Here is a 22,762-nt window from a genome sequence, read left to right as displayed (position 1 = left end):
ATAATGAAAAAAGTAGTGTGGGTGGGGTTGATAGGAAAGAGAAATAGTAACAGCCCGTCTTGTGTGCGGCCGGCCACACCGTGTGGCCACTTAAAGTAACCCCTATAACATTGATTAAGTAACCCCTATAATACCGACCGACTAACCTCTATAACAATTACGAAGTAACCCCTTTAACACTGACCAAGTAATCCCCATTACACTAGTGAAGTAACCCCTATAGTGGTTGGCTACACGGTGTGGCCAGCCACATATAAGATTTTGTGTTAAACATTTGTGAAAGTGGGGTTGGTGGGAGAGAGAAGTTATAAAATAATGGTGGGTCCTTTCCAAGTTTCCAAATATAATAGTGTTGCAACTAATATGAAACGACCGAAAATCAAAAGTGTTGCAATTAAGGCGAAACGGAGGGAGTATTTAAATATGGAGAGAGTAGCTTATAGCCCTATACTGAAGTTTTCAAAAAATTTACACATACTCCCTCTGTATTTTATTACTTCTCTATTTCTCTATGTGTGGAGTTTTAGAAGAAATAGAAAAAAATAATAAAATATGATGGAAGTGAGGTTGGTCAATAAACAGAATAATCTAAAAACCTATGTTACTCCGACCCGTATTTGAGTGTCATGTCCGACAAGGTATCAGAGGGTCCGACACTTCCTTCCAAAATTTTGGCCGACACTTTGACACGGTCAAAGGAGTGTCTTGACTAATTTTTAGGGTACGGCTAATATAGAAAGTGTCCAAAAATTTTCTTCCGGCAGTTATAAAAAAAAGGATAATTAAAAAATATTTAGATAAAAAAATAATTAGATAAAACACAAAAATATACTACATATGTTGATGAAATTCAAATACTTTGTATATGATAAACAATATTAAAAACTTTTTAGTTTTTCACACCTAATAGTAAATAGGGACCACTAATAGTAAAGAGGACCATGTTCCAACTTCCAATACACTTTTTAGGGTCTGTTCACATTTACTTAATTGAGCTGAACTGAACTGAACTGAAGTGATTGGAGCTAAACTAAACCGAACTGAACTGAACTGAGCTCAAATGAATATTTTATGAGAGAAGGAAATTAGGAGCTGAAATGAACTGAACTAAACTAAATTGATTGAAGCTGAACTGAACTGAACTGAACTGATTGGAGCTAAACTGAACTGAACTGAAATTAAGCTAAATTGAACAGGCCCTTAGTCTTCTTTTGTTTCTTTTCCTTTTTTTTTTAATTAAAAAAACAAGTTGAAGCTCCACGTTCATTTGCCTTCTCTTTCTATTCTTCTCTCTCCTCCATTAAAACGGATGCATGCTTCAAAGTTCAAACTGAATATCTCTTCTTTCTCCTCTTCAAAATTTCAAAGGCTGGCATAGTGGCATGTCTTTTCTTTTATTTTTTGTTTACAAACAATTCTTTTATTCTTCCAATATTCGGCCACCACAACTCGCCGGCGATTTGTACAATGTACCGGAAAACACACTGGTGAAATCAGAATTTTTGGGCGTCCAAAAGCCCTATACTTTGATTGTCTGTATGCGTACAGCAAATCGTGAATCTCAGATAGATTATTGATTTAAACCCTAAATTTAAATTACAAACATGATTATTGGAAATCGACACTTTTTCTGACATCCAAGTCGACACTTTTCCAGACCCATGTCAAGGACACCCAAGGCAAAGCGAAGTGTCGGAGTAACATAGATAAAAACAAAGCAAAAGTTAGTAAAAGTTTTTTTTTTTTTTTTAGTTGGCAAGGAAAAGGGGCCTACTAGGCCAGAACCTCTCACAGGTTGGGGTTTGATCTCACAACCTGAAGGTTGTAAGATGCAAATGCTTGATGCAAATTTTAGTAAAAGTGAGGAGAAGAGTAAATACGAAAAAAAAATAAATTAGAATATAATGTAAGGGGAGCACTAGTGGGGTGGAAAATAGTATAGAGTAATCAATCATACTATATACTAAAGTAATCAACGAAGGGACACTTGGCATGATTTTATGAAAAACTTTCCCTCCAAAATGCTTTTTTAAAAAAAAAAAAAAAAGAATTCTATTAAAAAAAAAAGAATTCTATTAAAAAAATTTAAATGATAGACATTATTAAATTTAAATTTAAAAAAAAAAAGTGTACATAAGTAATTTAATTTCAACTAACTCTATTTCAATTGACTATTATTATATCATACTTTATAAATCCGTGCATTGCACGGGGACAAAACTAGTATATTATTAAAAAAATTCAAAAATAAGAAATTAAGCAGGTAATAAAATACGCTCGTAAAAGAAAAGGAGCAATAGAACACAGAGGGAATATAACATGTCCAAAGATGTTTAAAAAAAAAAAAAAAAAAACCCTCATACGGAGTATGAAATGTCTGAAAACTTTACTCTTGTTGAAACAAAAATAAATTCCCATTATATATTGGTTTAGAAACAAATTCCCTAGATATCGTTCACGTACGATTAGTGTTAGCCTTTAACCTTTTTTTTTTTTTTTTCTTTTTGTTCAACTTAAAACCACTAACGGTAATAGCGGTTGTAGTTTAAAAACCACTATGAGTATTAATATTAGCGGTTTTACAAAAGAGCCCGCCTTAAAAACTGGTCTCTTTAACTTTATTTTTTAAAAAAATTGCAAAACCGCTAATATTGTTAGCGGTTTAAGTTGAACCGAAAACCAATCCTACGTGGACAATACTTTTGGGAATTTGTTTTTAAAACGAAACGTAGTGGGAATTTATTTTTATTTCAACAATCTTGAGGGAAATCGTTCTAAGACCATCTCCATTAGTGAGACTCAACTTTGAGTATTGAAATAAAAAATGAGTTGTTTGTTTTACCTTCAATGGTTATACCCAACCCACTTCTCAATTTAAAAACCCATGTAAAGTCTAATTTTCCAATGGTAAGACTTTCTAAAGTATACTAATGTCACTTTCAATGGCTTTCAAATATATATATATATATATATATATATATATATATATATATATATATATATATATATATATATATATATATATTACAAATATATATAGTATAATATTGATAAAAAAAAACCCATATTTTTTGTCAAATATAAGTCAAAATTGAGTATCTAAACTTAACAACTTTCTTTTAAAATTGCTAACTTTAGATATAAATATATTGATATCCTTTGAAAAAAATACTCTCTTAGAAAAAAAAAACTCTCTCCATTCTCATTATTATTGGAGATAGTCTAATATTATACGGAGTATTGCTTTTATTTTTCATTTTGAAATTCTGTGTTGTTACAAAAAAAACATTTGAGGAAAAGAAAGAGGAAGATAATGACGAGGGAGATTGACAGACCAAAATCTGCAAAGTTGAAAAAAAAATGAGGTGGCTTCGCAAACCTCGCAACATCAACACACTCCCTACGTCACTGCTCCGACTTCCTTCTCTCTCCTTCCTCAGACTTCTCTGCAGTTAACTTACTCTCTCTCTCTCTCTCTCTCTCTAACTTCATCAACAAATTCTGGGTTCTTATTTTTTTTCTAAATTTCTAACATTTTTTGGGGTTAATTTGATTGATTTATAGATGCAGCAGCAGATGCTTTGAGCCCTACTTTTGTCCACCCAACTGCTATTGTTCATCCCAATGCTACTCTTGGTCAGGTTGTTTTTCAATTATCTTTTTTGTTTTATTACTGAGTACTGTATATTTTATTATACTCCCGCCGTCTCTAAAAGTTTTTCATGTTTGGACGGTGATTGTCTCGAAAAAAATTAGAATTTTTAGAAACGGAGGGAGTACCTGTCAATTAGAATAATCGTATTAATGGAGGATGCTCTTCTTTATGATTAATGGCAGGGTGTATCAATTGGGCCGTTTTGTACAGTTGGGTCGTCAGTAAAACTTGGCAATGCTTGTAAATTGTATCCTGGGAGTCACATTTTTGGATATTCTCAATTGGGCGATAACTGTATTCTTATGACGTTAGTATTTATTTATTTATTTTCTGACGGTTATTTATGATTACTAGTTTTAAACCCGTACAATGCATTGACTAAAAAAATGAAGTGTAAGAGTAGTATTACTGTATATTTTTTAATGTATGGTGATTTTCATGTTTTATTGCTTGATTGAAAATTTTTGGTGGAATGTGGGTAGTGGTGCTGTGGTTGGTGATGAACTTCCTGGGAAGACTATGATTGGATCAAACAACATTATTGGACATCATGCTGTTGTTGGAGTAAAGTGCCAAGACTTGAAATATAAGGTGTTTATTTTGTTTATTCTTAATAATTGTAACAAACTAACAATTAAACAATACTAATAATATTGGACTTGGTGTTGCATTTTTGGACTAAATGTGCCTTTGTGTTTTCTGTGTTTTGCTTGTGGAATTCCGAAAAAATTTCTTTGTATGCACTAGTAAAGTTTTTGTATGTGGGATATGTATAGTGTCGGACCTAGATTAAGATGTTTGCTAAGTAAAAGAAGGATGAAGCATCAATAGGTATTAGTTAAGTTTTTAATATCAGATTATTCATGTTATATTTTGTTTGGAGTGGCTTAGGTGATGTGATTGTTAGTAGTAATTTTACAAAGGATCAGCGGAGGGTCTTCATGATAAATCAAGGATTGTGAGATTTTATTGTTCTGAAATTAGTGTGCAGTTGATCCTGGTAATGATTTACACTAAGAGCATTTTAAAAGTACTGTAACCTCTAAGGATCAGTGGAGGGTCTTCATGATAAAAATGTTGTGGAAAGTAAACCTTCATCATCCATCTTTGAAATCGTGATCTTAATTTCTGATATCTGTAACTGCAATGTCTGCCATGAATTCAACGAAGGCCTACACTATTGTTAAGAAAGACAGTTTGTGAAGGATAATGAACTTAACATTCTATGAACTTGTTTTGAAAAACATATTTCAAATTAGAGTTTGTACTAGGTTTGAAATATCACATGATAATCCTAACTGTCAAAAATAATCTCTGCCGTGATCTAGTAATTTCAATTTTGGATTGAGATTTGGAGAATGACACTCCTTAAGAACCTGATTAAAGGATCATTCAAAATAGGTGGGACAAGTCAATCTTTAATCTTTAATTAACAATGAAAGAAAAATGCAGTAAAACAGTGTCTGCAATGTGATATTTGTTGCTTGCTTTAATTTTGTTTTTCGGTTAGCCTTGTATTGCCAATTTTTTCATAGCTCTTATATGCGAAAATGCAGCAGGAACAAAAGATGTGATACTTATCCTTCTACATGATTTCAGGATGGGGATGAATGTTTTCTTGACATTGGTGACAATAATGAGATAAGAGAATACAGCTCTGTTCATAGATCATCCAAACCAGATGAGCAGACGGTGTGGAGTGCAACTTTACTTCAATTGCAACGGACATTTTGTTTTGATTGCCTTGCTATTTTATTCACACTTTGTTCATGACTACAGATCATTGGTCATAATAATCTTATTATGGGATTCTGTCATGTTGCTCATGACTGCAAAATTGGTAACAACAACATTCTAGCAAATAATACCTTGTTGGCAGGACATATAGTAGTAGAAGTGAGTTTATCGTCTCTAATTTGATTTTACTTTTTTTCATTTTGTCCTGTATTTCATACAGAGTATATAAATTCAACAGTTTCATTTTACTTTGTTAAAATACCTGAATTAGGATCACATTCACACTGCTGGTGCGGCTGTTGTCCATCAGTACTGCCACCTTGGCTCATTTTGTTTTATTGGTGGTGGCTCAGTGGTATGTATTTTATCCCTTATTCAAAAGATATTGATCTTTAAGCTTTTAGTAAACGTGAGACATAGGACATAGGGCGATAAAAACTAGTTGAAGATACCTATCTAGTTTTCTTGATGCATTTTAGCCCTTTCATCAGCTACACTATGCCTTAACAAGAGCGTGCTTACTTTGTGGTTTTCCCAAGATGCAGTTTCTAATACTTGTATCCTTTTAAGGTTTCTCAAGATGTTCCAAAATTTATGATGGTATCTGGTGACAGAGCTGAACTCCGTGGCTTAAACTTAGAAGGCCTGCGACGTCGTGGGTTCTCTGCTATAGAGGTTAGTTAGGTTCAAGGTTTTTAATTAAAATCAGTACAAGTGTATGTTCAATTAAATTTTATAATAGATTTGGTGCCTCTGCCTATGAATGAACTGATGTTACAAACGCAATAAAACCTTCCATAATTTTATTTGTGTGACCAGTTTATATGTTACTGATTTCCGTACATTCCTATGGCTGTTGTTGTTAATGGTAAGTTATTTTGCTTACTGATAATTTATATATATATATATATAAAAAAAAAATAATAATAATAAAAAAGCACTGTTTTTTTATTTTTGTTTTCCAAAACAACATTTTACTGATAAAAATTTTCTTGCAAGCTAGCTTCATTCTTGTTTACCAGTCATCATAGAGATCTGATGTATGTAGCTCGATTAGTTTCTTCATACGAGCATATGGAACATCTTGCTGTCCATTTCCTGGCATCATTTTCTCACATTGTAGGTGATAAATGACAACATTGAGAAATTAGCTTTCTCCTTTAAATTTATGCTCTCTGGTCTTGAGTAAAAGTTATATCATTAGTTATTACAATAGTTTGAGTCTTTGAGAACAATTATGAATGTAAATCATCTTACTTGGCAAGGATCTAGATTAAGGGCTTGCGAGCTGCCTACCGCAAGATTTTCATGCCTACTGACACTGAATCCGGGAGCATTGAAGATCGTCTCAAAGAATTGGTATTTTTCCCTCCTGTTTCTGAATCGATTAAAACCTTAACATATCATTAACTGATAACATTTTCACAGGAGCAGCATGAAGAACTGGGTCAACTTCCTGTCGTATGCTCCATGGTGCAATCTATACATGATTCCTTTTCTGAGAGTCGTCGCGGAATATGTAAATACAGACATTGGAATGCATCTTGAAAGTATTCTTTCCCCTGTAATTTATGGTGAGCTAGTTCTTGGGATTATTTTTTCTGCTTCAATTTTAAGTATAATTATTACATCTTTTATACATCTGCTTCCTTCAGATTAAAGTTTTTCTAGGAAATCAACACAGACCATATTATATCTTGCCAATATTGAATTTCTTATTCTGTCAAAACTAACCACATCATCATCCATGAATGCACCATGTTTCAAAACAATTTATTTTTTTCCTTATCCAGAAGATCTCAGCATGCAATCAAGATGTCTGTGGACTACAATTATCCTAACTCTAATCTGATTTCTGGGACTTCCTAACCTGCAACATCCTGCATAACATCTCAATTTTGACAACTTTGTTTAAGAATTTTGCTTTAGAAATAGGGCCTCCGAATAGTGCTCCATTAGTTCATTCATCCCCAAATTAAATGGCCAGAGGACGACAAATCCACAATGGACTCTTGTGGTCAAACCTTACAATTGGTATTAAAAGAAATATAGGATATAAAGTCTTTAGCTATTGGTATGAGTTACTAAGAGTGTGTTTTCATCATATAACCTGTATTGTATCAGAAATAATCTGTCAAAGTTAAGACATATTTGGTACTAAAAGGCAAAAGTCAAATGTAGCCTATTATTTTGGGATGGATTGAGTAATATATATGCATGAAGTGTTTATACCTAATACATGTTAATGCCTTTTTGTTTTCAACTTTTATTATCTCAAAAGTCAACATTACAACCTTTATTTTGTAAATGTCTTTGATTTATTGTTTTTAAATTGAGCAAGGTGATGAAGTGATAGCTTGCTCAAGGAACTTCACTTTGCATTATTATTTGACTTTAAATAATATTCTTTGCAGAATTATTTGCCACATTGTCTCAATCCCTCTTATTTAAGGATGTTACACAATTTAATCTAAAAAAGCCCTCTATAATAGTTGAATTATTCCCACATTACTTTACTCTACCCTGGTAAGATATTACAATATATTTTAGATATCTTCAATGTATAGGTTTTTTTAAATGCGTTTGAGCAAGTAGTGATACTTGATTGCTTGTTAACTTTTCCAGGAATTCTTTCTTGGTGCATCTCTTTGGACTGTGTGTCGCCTGGGAAAGTCATCCACAGACATGCGTCTCAGCAAGTCCTGATAAACGTATTCACCCTTGCTGCCTAAACTTTAGGATTGAGCTGTGTAGGACAATGAAAGCATATTAAGACTTTTCTAGGAGATGCTAATTTTTGAGTAGTTGCAGATAAAAGATAGCAGTATTTTTGTTGATGTAACTTGTTGTAACTGCTTGTAAGTTGTAACACACTGATTTTTGGTTAGGAGATAGAGAAATAAGACAGAAAGTGGATTTTCTGGTTAATGAATATGACAGCAGCTTTGTACCATTTTCAAAGCTGGTGAGTAGTGACCAACTCTGTACTATAATTTACAGCTGTGTAACATCCAACATTACATGTACATGAAAATGAATAAAAAATTGGTCAAATTTATTAAACTCATTTTGTATTCAAGTGGTGAATATGTCTTTGTCACAGCCAACATTACATGTACATCACCACATTGTACACTAATTAGTAATTACATGGTAAACTTTTTATTATCTCGCTGACTTTAGAAAAATGAAAGCTTTATGAGTCTTTGGTGAGCTAATAGAAACGAAAACATATACAGAGTAATATTCTACGGACACTAATGTAGTAATGTACATGAATCTTGATAAAATTGGTGTAAACATAATTCCACTATTCCAGATGGGTATACTCCTATTTTGTACAAGTCTACAAGATATATATTATGTACCATTTTCAACATTTAAAACTGTTTAAATTCATAACGAGATGCAGGCCTTTTTCTTTTTAGACCTTGGTTAAAAGAATTGGAGACGAAGGAAAGGAAAAAAAAAAAAAAGAATCATTCTGAGAGTTCAGGGAGAGGCTAATTTGAAGAAAATATTACAGAAATTCTCAAATAATACACTAACAAAGATCAGCTTTGTTTCTTACACAGATCACCAACAAAATTGGTGCATATACAGCAATAAAGTATATTAACTCAGTGAAAATAGAGAACAATATTACTCAAAATTATGTTCAAATTTGAAAACGTATCTAAACATATCACCCAAATTTCCGAATCTCTTCAACGGGCATAATACGGTTTTTCTTTGCATTATAACACCCATGCCATTTCCCAATTACAAAAGATATCTAAAAACCCTAACCATAACATGAAAAGGAATCATATAAAAGCTATACACACGAGATTAACAAAAAAGAAGAAAAAAAAACGAACATCACAACCACCACCACTAAACAAATCACCAAATATTCCAAAATAGCAGTATCTTCATGATTGTGAGATTCCTATATAATAATACCCTTTCACACAGGAATAACATCGATCTTTGAGGTGTCTTCACATCTCAAAACAATACCTTCAAGGTTGGCAGGGAGTATGCACTTAGACCACTGGCACCCTGTTGGCAATGGCTCAGGAGGAGGAACAATCATTAGCACATTATCATTTCTTTGTACAACCCCCATCACACTCACGGTACTACCTTCTTTGATGTACCTATCATAATAAAATAATACCAAACATGTTACATAGCTCCAATACAGAGTCACTCAAATAATATTATATATTTTGCAAAATGACAGTTTGTTGAGTGTTTAAGCTATTTTTGTCATTGATATAAAAAAGGATTTATTGAAGCAACAGCAGCAGGTATAGGGTCCGAATAAAACACTAGTCAATTTTAAAAGTAATACCCAAAATTTCAAGAGTAGTTCAGAAATGTAACACCCTCTGAATAAAGCATTTATGAAAATAGGTACCTACCCTTCTTTCAAACGCATGACACGGTCATCACTAGAGAGGTTCCTTTCAGATATCCACCGAACAAAGTCAGGTGACATATCTTTGTTTGATGGATTGATATCAATGACAACAGATTCATCAACATATGGAGTCACTCTAGCACCATAGCCCGTCTTGACCAGAGCCCTTAACCCAGATTGGAAATCAGAAATGTAGAAATCAACCACGTGCCGCTGCAATGACAAATCAAGTTCAGAATAGATTAAAATTTTTTAACAATATGTATTGCTATTCAAAATCGTTCATATGTTCTTAAGCCAAGATAGATGCTTTCACTGAAACAAAGAATATAATCTGGCATCAATGCCATGATAAAAAGCATACTGCAAATAAAATCACAACAATTTTGCACAATTTAGAACCTCTGATTAGAGAATTTATGTCACAAAAGAACACAAAGCATATGATCTGTGCATTCACACATTCACGTCAGTCTGCAACTTTATTTGCAAACAAAGCACAGAAGGGGCGTAGAAATTAGAATTGGTTCAGTTTTCAGTTAAGTTTAAAACAAATTAGAAGGGAATGATAATCAAGACAGCTTGTTCCCTGACTGGATATCATAGCTGTTTGAACAAAAACATGCACAGTAGAGGCACTAGCACTAGCAGTGGTACTAAACCAGCTTTTATCTTAATCTTATAGAAACTACCTTAATTACACCTTATTCACAATTAGCCAATCTGCAAATGGAAGCCTGATCATCACTAGTTAAATTCTAGGGAGAGAAAAGAGAACAAGTTCAATGACTACACCAAGTTTGTTCTAATTCTAAGGCTTTTCCATCAATGGCAAATGCTGTAATTTGAACTCTAGAATAGTTTCACAATTTCTTTAGAGAAGACTACCGGAAATCCATATAATTCAAAGAAGACAAAGGTTTACTTGCACAGCCTAACATATAACTACCAAAAAAAAAAAATTATGTTTGATAGACACTTTTTAACAAAACAAACATTTGGAACAAGATGTGCAAAAAAATAGGCCGGTGCTAACTGCTAATTCACTTTACTTCCCCACTAAATATATAGAGTTCTGATACAGACACAAGAAACACAACTCACCTTGAATTTTCTATAAACCCAACATATAATGCAGGCACCTTCAACGAAATAATCTACATCAAAACCAATCAGTTGCAAAATAAAGTATTTGAAAATAAAATGAGCTTCAGATTTCTTGTTCTTAACAAACAGTGAGTATATCTTCTAAAAGTAATTACTAGTATTTCAGATCTTTTTTCGTCACTAAATATTGTATATATATATCAGATCTTCCAATGTTTCACTAAGTTATAGTCAAGAATTGTAAAAAATAAAAAGGCAGCACATAGTAGGAAAAAATAACTTCTCAGCGTCTAACTAAAGATACATGAAATCTTTTGTGGTGTGTTTGGATTGAAGGAAATGGAGGGAAAGGAAGGGAAAAGAAATGGAGAGATGGGATATCTTTCATTTGGATAACAAATGAGGAAGGGAGAGAATTGGAGGGGAGAGAAATGGGGGGATAAAATTGTAGGAAATTGACCCCTCCAACAATGGAGAGATTCGGAAGGAAAACTCACAATTCTTCCCTACCCTCCCTTTCCCTCCCCTCCTCTTCTCCTCCCTCCCCTTCTTTTCCTTCCCCTTTCTTTATCCAAACACGCTGTTAGTATTCTAGAATGGAACTAGATTACTACTCCCTCAATCCAAAAAAAAAAAAATTCAAACTTAGTTTTTACAAAGATGAAAACATTGGAGAGAGAAAAGGCGGCAGAATTTTTTTATTGAGACTTGAAATGGGAGAATTTTTTTTTTAGACATTTAGATAAACAGTAGCATGCAAATTAAGTGTATCATAGTTTACTATGGAATCGTTAACCTGATAACCTTTCTTCCTATGGAACTACAAACCTATTTCATAAACTATTATATATGCCTCAATCAGAATCTGGATTGACGGTGATGCCAACAAGCAAGTTACAGCAACCCTGGGATCAACATTAGCATTAGTTCAATGAAGTAGCACCAACTATTTCAATCATTAAATTCAAGTCAATACCAGGAAACACAATTAAGTCTATTAATATGAAATAAAAAAAATAATAAAAAAAGGCAAATGGCTTGTACTTAAGCAACATAATAGACACGAGGGGATCCGTACAAGCGTGCAAAAAAAGGGTTCAATAGTTACCACGCAAAAAAATTGTCAATACTCAAACCATCAAAAATCATGTAGCGGCTTACCAGGCCACATGAAGCCCACAATCCTGGAAGGTGTTGAAAGTATAATTCTCCATATACACACAATAGCCAGATTTATCTATAATTCTATACCTAAGGAAAGCAGTGAAGAAGCTAAGGCAATAAATTAAAAGGTCAAATAAGAAAGATGTTATCACCTCTAGCGATCTGAGGCCCCACGTAAAACGCCGATGACTGGGGTTAGCAGCTTTTGAATCCCAACCTCGATACTCAAATAAGCTAGTTGATGTGTAGACACACCGTGGAACCTTTTGGAAAGATGACTCAAGAGGTACATTTCCACATGTTACCACCTTCACAATAGCATGATTAATTTAGTTAGAAAAACTTATTTAAACAATGCCAACTGAAGCATAAAACAGCATACATTTTTCATGAGATATTGAACTTCTCACAACAGCAAGAATTTAAGAACCAAAAACAAAACACAAAACAGCAAGAGCACAAAAACTCTTAAAGTTCTGTTTAGATAGATTTAAAATACTTAGAAAAAACTGTATTCAATACATAAAAGCTATCAAACAGAATCAGCAACAAAGTTAACTCAAAAGGAAAACCTCATGTTGAATAGACTTTTGATTAGCCTGCAGACATCATAACTGAGATCGGTTGACAGTTTGTACTTTATCAATCACTCATCCTTTTTTTTATTCTTCAGTTTACTCTATTGTTCAGTTCTTTTCTTCAGGTTAGAAGTTTCCCCCAAAATTTACTAAAGAGAAAACAATGTTCCCTTCCACAGCTTCACCTGTCATACTGCTTTGTATATTACAATAGTACACCCTTTTCAGCAAGGATAATACAATGCTAACTGCATAACCTAGAAGTATACCAAACGTCCCTAACTTTCATTCACTCTAATGTGCTCAACAAACATGCATCTTTAAAGAATACAGCTTCTGACAAAAAAAAACCACCAAATTAAGTATTTTCCAATCACTAACTAGTAAAAAATCTAAAAATCCATATCCTTTCATACTCATTATAGAAAAATTATCAATACTATGTATCCCTTTAGCTAAAGAGCCAAAATACATTCTTGTTTAGCAAAACAAATCTAATGCCCATCCTAAGTTACATTCAAGATAATCAAAAGAAAATACTGTGCTTGTAGTTCCCAAAATTAGAAGTCTGTGTACCAATGCTGACAACACGCTAAAATAAAGATAAAAAAATATTAAAAAAAAAGATAGCTTTTTGTAGCATTCAGATAGATCTCACATACCCCAGAAACTTTGACAAATTGACCATCTCTTGCTGTTCGAAGCTCTGCATCTGGGTATTGAGCAATAAAGCCTGTGATAGCTCTCCTTCCCCAGAAAGTGTTCCATGTGAAGACAGCAGCAACAGCACTAAAAAGCACCACCACGACAATGAGAAGAATTGGATTGTGCACAGCTCCAAGAATAAAACCACCAGCAATAAAACCCATCACAAACAAAAGACCCATTGCCCACAAAATTAGCTTTGGGAAGCTCTTGTGGAATGAGTACTCATCCTCCTGAGTGAGCTTTGTCACAGCCTGGTTGTGTACAATTGATGCAGCATGATGTTTCATAGAACTAGTGGACTCCAGAGGACCAGATGCCTTTCGAGGAGCTCCAGATGAGTTCAAGGGACCAGATGAAATAGGTCCAGAAGTTATCAATCCTGTGGCAGGAAGGATTGGCGCAAGAGGGCCTGAATTTTGCCGAGAAACACCTCCACCAGCTTGAGGGCCAGAAGACTTTTTCACTGGTTCACCATGTTTGTTAAGTGGGCCAGAATTGGATTTTTTCATGGAAGCTGAACCAGATCCTCCAACATTAGAAGATGAAACCCTGTTCACAGAATTCTGTACAATTGGGCCAGAGTGAGATGCAGCTCCTCCAAATGATCCAGTCCTAGTAGGGGCATTGCTTATAGGTCCAGACTTACGTGACCTTGATCCATCTCCATGTATGTCAAACATCTTCCCAAGTTCCCCAGACTTTTTGATATCACCTCCAGTATAAGGCATGGCCACTGAGCTCATGGTAGGTTGCCTTTCCTTAGGTTGTTCCGGACGTCCTGACACATAAAGCCCATTACTGAGCTGATGGGATGGGAACCGAGAACCCATCAGGCTGATCTCTTTGATCACCAAGAAGGCACACCACTTCCAAAAGAGTCAAAATATTGTGGAGAAACTGCATAAGAAGAGTTTGATTGGTCAACTAAGAGTCATTCACATAAATAATCCACGGAAGAGTATGAAAACTATTTATCAGACATTATCAGGCCCAAACAATTTACAGAAACTTGAATTTAATTACAATAACTAGTTGGCAAGTTCCGTAAAGTTTTCAGGTCTCATGAGAGCACTTCTAATTAATTTGAATTCAAAAAGCACCTACGGAAGAATCAAAACATCCCACAACCATCTTCCCTCCTCTCTCTACTAACAATGCTTAAGGATTGGGAATCATGTAAGAAAAAGTATAGTCTTCCTTGATAATATTATAACAATGTTCTCTAACTAAGACCCTTTGTTCTGATTCTGGTTGTTGAAACTGACAACGTCAACCTATCCATAAGCAAGGCCGCGCATAACTCAAAACCGTGATACATGATTCACAAACTCAAGCAGTTTAGCAATATTCTCACAACCATAATGAACAAAAATATGACTACCATTACAGTACTACACCACTCTCACTCTTGTTAAACAGCAAAATGTACCCACAAACAAAGATCCGGGGATTGCATCGACATTCGAAATCAAATTCATACCCACAAATCAGGCCCGTCCCCGAGCCTGGGCAAAAGGGGCACTCACCCTTAGTCCAGATCTTAACTTTAAAGGGTTCTGAAACACAATAACAACCAAATTTGATTCAATTATCAAATTACCACTCATAATTTTTGGGAAAAAAAGCTCCAATTACATAGCTGCATCCACCAAATTTGATTCAGACAACAAATTAAGCTCATAATTTTCTTCTATAGCAACAAAATCAAGTTCAGTAACCATAAACAATAGTTCACTAATCGAGTAAAGGAGAACCCTAAACTGAGTGTACTGAGAATGAAATTAAGGGTAAAACCGTGAAATTGAAATTGAAAGATTAGAAGATGAAAGTAACATCTTACCTTAGAAGGTGCTTCAATGGAGGATAGAAATCGCCTCAATGGAGAAGGTTGAGTGCGCTTCAATGGAAACTGAGAGAAAGAGGACAGATCTATGTTTTTGGTAGGTAGCTTTTTTTTTTTTATTTTTTTTTATTTTTTTATTTTTTTACTTTATTTAACAAATACAGTAATTAAATCATTGATAATATGCAATAGAATAATTAAAAAAATAATTCCTCAAAAAAAAAAAATAAAAAAAAAAGTTGACTGCTGTTGAAAGTTTGAAACATTTAGGGCCTGTTCACATTTACTGAAATGAGCTGAACTGAACTGAACTGAACTGATTGGAGCTGAACTGAACTGATTGGAACTGAACTGAACTGAACTGAATTGAGCTGAAATGAATATTTTATGTGAGAGAGAAATTAAGAGCTGAACTGAACTGAACTGAACTGAACTGATTGGAACTGAACTGAACTGAACTGAACTGAACTGAACTGAAATTAAGTAAATGTGAACAGGCCCTTACTCGTAGAATCGCATTGGTCATTTTCTTACACTAATTTGATTTGATAATAGAAATTAGAATATTTCCGTGCTAACGTTTGAACGAATTAATTTGAAAAAAGAAATAATATTAAAACTTCTTCTAATTTTTTTTTTTTTTCTCTATAGAAATCTTCTGAAAATATTGTGTAGGTTGATTGATATTGATTGAAGATAAAATTTTCCTTTTTTTCATTCTTGATTGATATGTTACCAAAAGTGTTATGTAATAAACATACTACTCTATGTTGAGGTATCATCTGGATGTTAATGTAATACTTCCTCCGTTTTTAAGTTGTTACACTTTTATTTTCACGGTATCTTAGAAAATTTTTTAAGAGGAAAGATATAGAAAGAAAAATAAGAGGGGCTCATGTGGGTATGAGCGATAGAGAAAAAGAAATGTCAAAAATGAAAAAAGTTTCAACTAATTAACAATTTCCAAAATAAGAAAGTGTAGCAACTAAAAAGAAACGGAGGATGTAGTAATAATATAGATTATTATGTCTACGGGGGTGTTTGGCAACAGGAATAGGGATAATGAGAACAAGAAAGTAGGATAAGGATAATAAATTAAAAGGTGTGATAAGGATAAAAGTTATGTTATCAATTGTTTGGCATGATTTGGGAATTAAATTGAGATAAGTAATGAAATTACTTAACTATCCTTACTAACATTTATCCTCTCTCCTCTTCCTTCCCTTTCATATAAGGGTAAAATTATCTTTTACTTTTCAATATTAATCCCTACACCTTATACATGCCCCCTTGTTATAAAAATAGAGGGATAACTCTATTTTTCATCCATATCCCTTTCATATGGGATAGAATCATTCCCATTAAACAAACAAGGGATTATTAATCCCTATCCCACCAACAATCCCTACAAACACAAACACCCTCCTATTGTCTAGAGCCTTTAGAATAAATGATGAAAATCGATCCCACGATCTCCTAAAATCAAGAAGGGTTCTAACCAGCTACTCCTCACTCCCTTCTAGTATGAATGTTAACTTGGCTTATCAACTACTCCATCGATCTTTTTTTTTAATTTTTTTTTATTTATTTGCATCACTTGATGATTCGCAAAGTTTTAGGAAAGTTTATTTGCTCAATGTCATAATTTGTACTGTACAAGAAGGGAGGCATGAAAGAGATAGCATGTGAGGGAATTAGTTTATTATTATTATTATTATTATTATTATTATTATTTAATTAAGGACATACCATAAAAGAGATAAAAATGATAAAATATTTTTGAGTGAGGTTTAAGGGAAGAGGGAAAAATTATAAAATTTGTTGTATATAGTACTAATGTAAATTAAATAAAAAAATAAAAAATAAAATAACCAAAAGTAAGTGAGCAAATATAATTTTTTTTAAAAAATAAAAAGGAGGAAGTACTTCATATACGAAGTAAGCATTATTTTCAGCTAAATTTGAAAATAAAATAAAATAAATAAAATAAAATAAATAAACTCTTTGTTTCATATTTAGGACTTGTTCACTTCACCTTAAAAAAATAATATTCAGTAAAAATAATTTCAGTTCAGTAAAATTAATTTCGGTTCAGTAAAAATAATTTCAATTCAGTAAAAATAATTACAGTTCTAATAAAAATCAGTAAACTTAAAGAAGAAATATAACAACAAATCAGTAAGAATAATTTCAGTTCAGCAAAAATAATTTCAGTTCAGTAAAATTAATTTCAAATCAGTAAAAATAATTCAGTGAAAATAATTTCAATTTAGTAAAAATAATTTCAGTTCAGCAAAAATAAGGTGAAATGAACGGGGCCTTAGTGTTATAGTTGGCCTTTTTTATTAATTATCTATGCATATAGGCTTTTTTTTATTTTATTATTTTATTGAAAAGATTTTATATTGGTTTTTTATTTATGATGCAAATAGAAAATATTTAGATGTGAAAGTAAATAAAATATCAATTAGAGCAGCTCTATCAAGATGTAATGGAATCAACTAACTATTCAGTTTTCACTTTAAAAAGAAAAATATAATCTAATACAAGTACAACCTATCAGTTTTAACATCTTATCAATTACAAGTGTTGTGCTACGTACCTTATTAGTTTTAGTAGTTGTTTATGTAGTGTGTCCGGACAAAATATATAAATAATTGCAATACTTGTCTTATTCATCCGTTTCTAACTATATTGAATTGACATATAGGTTTTTTTTTTTTTTTTTTTTTTTTTTTTTTTTTTTTTTTTTTTTTTCTTTCTTTCTTTCTTTCCATTTGTTCACAAAAAAAAGGGATACAAGCGAGTATATATTTCGATGCTTTCAACTTGATATATTCATTGAAATTGCAAATTTGCCTATTTGGCATGATTTCATATAATTACAATGTTTCTTATATTTAACAACCTTTTTTAACTTTGCACTCCTACTTTAGTCCACCCTTTCTTTCTCCCTCTTCTGTCCTTAACATACAATTCAAACTTTTTAATTGCTTGCATTAAATTGAATTGTTTGTACTCTCTCTTATATTGCATTAGATAATGTGTCCAATTTAATGTTCTAATTTTAGCGAAATTGATGTAGATCTTGATGATTCAAGAAACAGACTCATGAACCAAACCACTTAGAGCCTTAGAGGCGACAACTCTAAGCTTAAATTATAGGCAACAACTTCATATCCTAGTCAAGCTAGCCTCAAACACAATAATAAGCCAAAAATAAATTTAGTTAATAAATCAGAAATAATGTTCATATAAACCCCCCACCCCCCCTAAAATTTTGTTCTAGTGTGGAGTAGAGTATTTATAATAAAATTACGGAATCCTAACTAGCTTAGGAAATCAACTTGAACTAGGAATAATCTAACAGGCTAAAACCCACACTAAAGGAGTTAGCTAAAACCATGCTAGCTAGACGACAAAATAAAGCAATTAGAGATAGAATAAAGCACAAATGTGACAAAAGCCGAATTTCCGTGAGAGTCTAATCCGAACCCCAAAGTATCCAAGCAAATTTCAATTGGCTCATAAGATAGAACGTGATCATAGATCGTGCTAAGACAAAGCCTTCCACATCTAACACGTACCTCTTGGAGCTTCTTAATCCTCATCATTGTCCCCTTTGTCTTGAAAAGAATTTTCCCTCAATTCTTGTCATTTATGTATGGTGCTTAGTTTTGATAGGAATGGTGTCCTTCGAACAAGTGTATTATTCCGATACAGGGTTCAGAATTATTAGAAAGCTAATTATTCAGTGAGGTCAAATGATCGGAATGCCTAGTTGGAGGCCATTTCCAATGAGTAATATTAATGTATAATTAATATTACAGCTTAATCTTGACTGAACCCTTTGGGTCACACCCAAGCAACTAACGATCCGTCACGACGAATTAATCCGAAAGGAATTGATGAGTTGCTCGAGTATTATGAACATAGACATCGGAAATCGAGCTGGGAGCATCGAGACAGAGCATCACAAGTCGAGTCGAATTGATAAAAGACGAGACGGTAAAAATAAATTAATCAGCAAAGTACCAAAATACCCCTAGCATCGGAATGCCCCGAGCAAACCGAGTGCTAGGGGCAATAGTGCTAGCACAGAAGCTAGCATGCGCATCGCACCAAGCCAAGGGTGCTGGCAGCACTACGCTGGTGTAGGGTGCACATCGTGCTAGCATGCACGCTAGCACCGCTTGCTAGCTGCTGCTAGCACGGGGCGCAGCACCATTGCTTGCTGAGCTGGCTGGCGCGCGAAGGTGCTGGCAGCAGCGCCTAGAAGCCCGCATCAATGCGAGGCTTGCTGGCGCTCGCTACTGGCCCATGTGACCAGCTGGCGCGCCTTAAGTGGCTCCAGTTTTGGGGTTGGTTGAGGTAGTTTGGGGATCCTTAGGGGGCAAGGCTTTGTTCCCTTCTTGTGGTCCTCACCTACCCTATCCCTCCTTGTTGCCACTTGTTGATTAATTATTGCTTTGCTATTTTTCTTTTGTTTTTGAATCAAAGATAAAATGGAAAAATGATTTTTACCAACTCTCCCACATTGATGGTAGAGTGGAATGTTTTTGGGAATTCTCTATAAATACCCATGTATTGGGATTTGAGAATTCCACTTGAATTGAACTCAATAAGGCATCTCCAAAGAGAGAAAACCTTCAAGTTCATTAAAACTCGAGTTAGTTTATTTTTGGTCCGACTCAGCTAAACTCCGAGTTAGAGACCGGACGGGTCGAGTTTTGGGTGGATTTCTGTCGGAGGTCTTCGCACGTGCGGGACTCGAGGCTTTCCAAGTAAGAGCTCGTCAAACGAGCAAAGCACGCGTCAAGGGTAATATTGTCTTTTCTCTTTATGTTGTTAATTATGTCTTTTAGTTATATTAATTGTGAGCGGGTATTGGGGTCGGGTTTTGTTCCACGGAAAGTCGGACTTTCCGAAACCCAACAAGTTTTCAACATTGAATGTAGCAATTTCAATTCACCTGCATAAGAGCTAGCAAGTTCGATCTTGTAGGCACTATCTCCAAGATGTTTTAATACTCTATAAGGATCATCATCTATCACTAGGATCAGGAATAACCACATAAGCTTGTTTTTGCCTCTTAGGCCTTGTTTAGTTCACCTTATTTTTACTTATTTTAGAAAAAATAAGTTCAGATCAGATCATCGTTTTATGTGCAGTATTTTATCGCTAAATATCTTTTATTTTGTAATGAAAAAAATTATGAAAATCACATATTAATAAAATACACATTATTACGAATCTAACAAGACTCCACTTGATATAATTTTTCCGTATAGAGTATCGTATATTTAAGGTCAAAGTTTGGTCAAATATGACATTCAGATCAGATCAGATCATACCAGATTAGATCAGACCAAGATCAGACTAGATCAGATCAGACCAGACCAGATAAGTTCAGATAAGCAAAAATAAGGGGAACCAAACAAGGCCTTAGTAGCATAATAAGCTTAATCTTCCTTTGGAGAATTCATCAAACCACAAGAACGTAAGGACTGATGCCACAACAACTTTAAAAGGAGATGATCAATGAACCTATTTTAGAGAAAGGAGTTAAATTGATTGTGTGCAAACTTAGCATGTGCCAACTTATTAATTAGGCTACAAATCCTTAGTAGTCTTACTCATTAAATTAGCCTATGCAAATTACAAAAACTATGTGAAGTACTAGAAAGTAGCTTGGATCCCACAAGTTTCGTGATTTCCAAAAGTAAGTAGGAATTTAGTATTCTTATTCGTAACTATGCTCCTTGGAATCCCTTGTTAACGAACAACCTTTCTGCAATACAAATCAGCTACATTAGTAGCATTTCTCGCTTTTTGACAAGGTAAAAGTGCGCTATCTTTAAAAAATGACCCACAACTACAATTATAGAATATTTCCCTCTCTTAGTTCTAGGCAAACTAACGGTGAAATCCATAGATGCACATGGAGTAGCAGAAACTGGAAGTGGAGTATATAAACCATTATGAAAAGATCAAACTCCTACCTTTTGACTTGTAGCACACCTTTGAATTGAATCACTTGTTGCACATCACTAAGAGTGTTTATCGTTTTGAGTAAATGACATAAGCGCATGAATCACTATTAATTATCAAAATATAAGCTCTATCGTTCGCAAGAATTCTAGTGTAGAGATGTAGAATAGACTCTTTATTTGTTCCTCCTCCTTGATCAATGGTGTAGATTCATCCCTAAGAATTCTTCTAAAAAATCAAAGTGTCATTAATTATCAGGCGTCGTCTGTTGGAACACTTGATCATCCTACCTATCTTCATTCTCAAAATCCAACTCTCCTTCTATATTTTCTTCTTCGCCCCTTTATATGATGTGTAATTAAAGCTCTTTGCTCTTCACCTTCTTTCTCCTGTTTAAGTCAAGCTAAAAGAATTTTGTGATCGAATGATCTTCACCTTTTGGAGTCTATAGAAATATCACCAATCCCTTGACATTAATAGCATCGTTTCTTTGCAAGTGCAACTTGTTAAGGACAAATAATGATTCTTGCTTAGGCCAGGCATTTACTTTTGATCAAACTTTGAAGAAGTACTTCAATTAGCATTCAAAATGTAGGATGATTACCCACTTTTACTTCTTCAAAGATCCTTCTAGACTATTCCTAGAGTAATAGAGTACGTAGAACAAACCATCTCTTTTTCTTGCCTTTCCAAACTCTCGACTAATCTCAAAACATGATCAAAGAAGAGGAAGCTGGAAGCCTAGAAGTTTCAACTTTTAATCAATAAATGTTTTAAGTTCTCTCACAAACCTACCAATAATCATCTCTTCTTTTTTCATTCAAGTTATAAAGCATGTACTGTACAACTTATTAAACTATTAGCACATCCGGTCACACTACTCTTACTTAATGAATATGAATTGATTAAGCTTAATGAATTGATTTTTGATGTATTATCGAGGTAGGAAATGCTTCATTAGTTCTCTTTTTAGCTCTGACCACGTATTGATTTTAGGCTTACCTTTTCTCAACTTTTGGCTTCTAAGTCTTTCACTCTAGCCAAATTCTAACATGTCTAACAAGTTTAAAATGAGCAATTTTACAAGCTTTGTTATCATCAAACCCCATGTAGTCCATGATCTTTTCAAATTGTCTAATCCATTCTAAAAGATCCTTGGCATCTCCATCTCCATTAAACTCTGAAAGCTCAACAATTTTAAGTCACAATCATTTTAAAAGGTACCCTAGCAATGGCCAAAACATCAACCTTTCATTTGTGGTATATTCATTTGTTTGAATAAGTACTTGTGTTCTTGTCTAAAGCTTTTGATTCTTGGATTTCTTGTTGGTATTGAATTCGCGCATCATATTATCCATATATCTTGCAATTCATCCCTTGTAAGACCCATTATAACCTGCAAAAACTCACACACAAAGTGTAACAACAAAACAACAAGCAAAGTGCTTGTGTTCTTGTCCGAAGCTTTTGATTCTTGGATTCGTTGGTGGTATTAAATTCGCGCATCATATTAGCCATCATATATTGAAATTCACCCCTTGTATGACCCATTATAACCTGCAAAAACTCAC

General features: G+C 33.7%; 2 protein-coding genes across 4 annotated transcripts; one reads left to right on the top strand and one right to left on the bottom strand.

Annotated features, from left to right (window-relative positions):
- Nucleotides 1-3,264: 3,264 nt before the first annotated feature.
- Nucleotides 3,265-8,432, top strand: LOC145578977 (putative acyl-[acyl-carrier-protein]--UDP-N-acetylglucosamine O-acyltransferase, mitochondrial). Of its 3 annotated transcripts, none has more exons than XM_081636273.1 (11): nucleotides 3,265-3,451; nucleotides 3,565-3,641; nucleotides 3,838-3,962; nucleotides 4,138-4,246; nucleotides 5,255-5,347; nucleotides 5,435-5,551; nucleotides 5,664-5,747; nucleotides 5,963-6,067; nucleotides 6,665-6,751; nucleotides 6,827-6,966; nucleotides 8,018-8,432. In XM_081636273.1, exons 1-10 carry the CDS (start codon nucleotides 3,361-3,363, stop codon nucleotides 6,938-6,940), a joined length of 1,002 nt encoding a protein of 333 aa, XP_081492399.1. In that variant the 5' UTR covers nucleotides 3,265-3,360; the 3' UTR covers nucleotides 6,941-6,966; nucleotides 8,018-8,432. The 3 variants fall into 3 exon arrangements, 2 of the variants coding, with proteins under 2 accessions (XP_081492399.1, XP_081492398.1); XM_081636272.1 differs by having other exon boundaries at nucleotides 6,821-6,966; nucleotides 8,018-8,431; XR_014098951.1 differs by lacking the exon at nucleotides 8,018-8,432 and having other exon boundaries at nucleotides 6,658-6,751; nucleotides 6,821-6,862.
- Nucleotides 8,433-8,990: 558 nt separating this feature from the next.
- On the bottom strand, nucleotides 8,991-15,328 carry LOC145580083 (protein SHOU4-like). The gene is made up of 5 exons (XM_081637424.1): nucleotides 15,198-15,328; nucleotides 13,312-14,254; nucleotides 12,224-12,379; nucleotides 9,802-10,013; nucleotides 8,991-9,534 (listed from the first exon to the last, which is right to left on the bottom strand). Exons 2-5 carry the CDS (start codon nucleotides 14,185-14,187, stop codon nucleotides 9,342-9,344), a joined length of 1,437 nt encoding a protein of 478 aa, XP_081493550.1. The 5' UTR covers nucleotides 14,188-14,254; nucleotides 15,198-15,328; the 3' UTR covers nucleotides 8,991-9,341.
- Nucleotides 15,329-22,762: the final 7,434 nt, after the last annotated feature.

Source organism: Chenopodium album, chromosome 14 (assembly GCF_948465745.1).
Source record: "Chenopodium album chromosome 14, dcCheAlbu1.1, whole genome shotgun sequence".
NCBI lineage: Eukaryota > Viridiplantae > Streptophyta > Magnoliopsida > Caryophyllales > Amaranthaceae > Chenopodium > Chenopodium album.
This window is presented reverse-complemented; position numbering and strand designations above follow the sequence as displayed.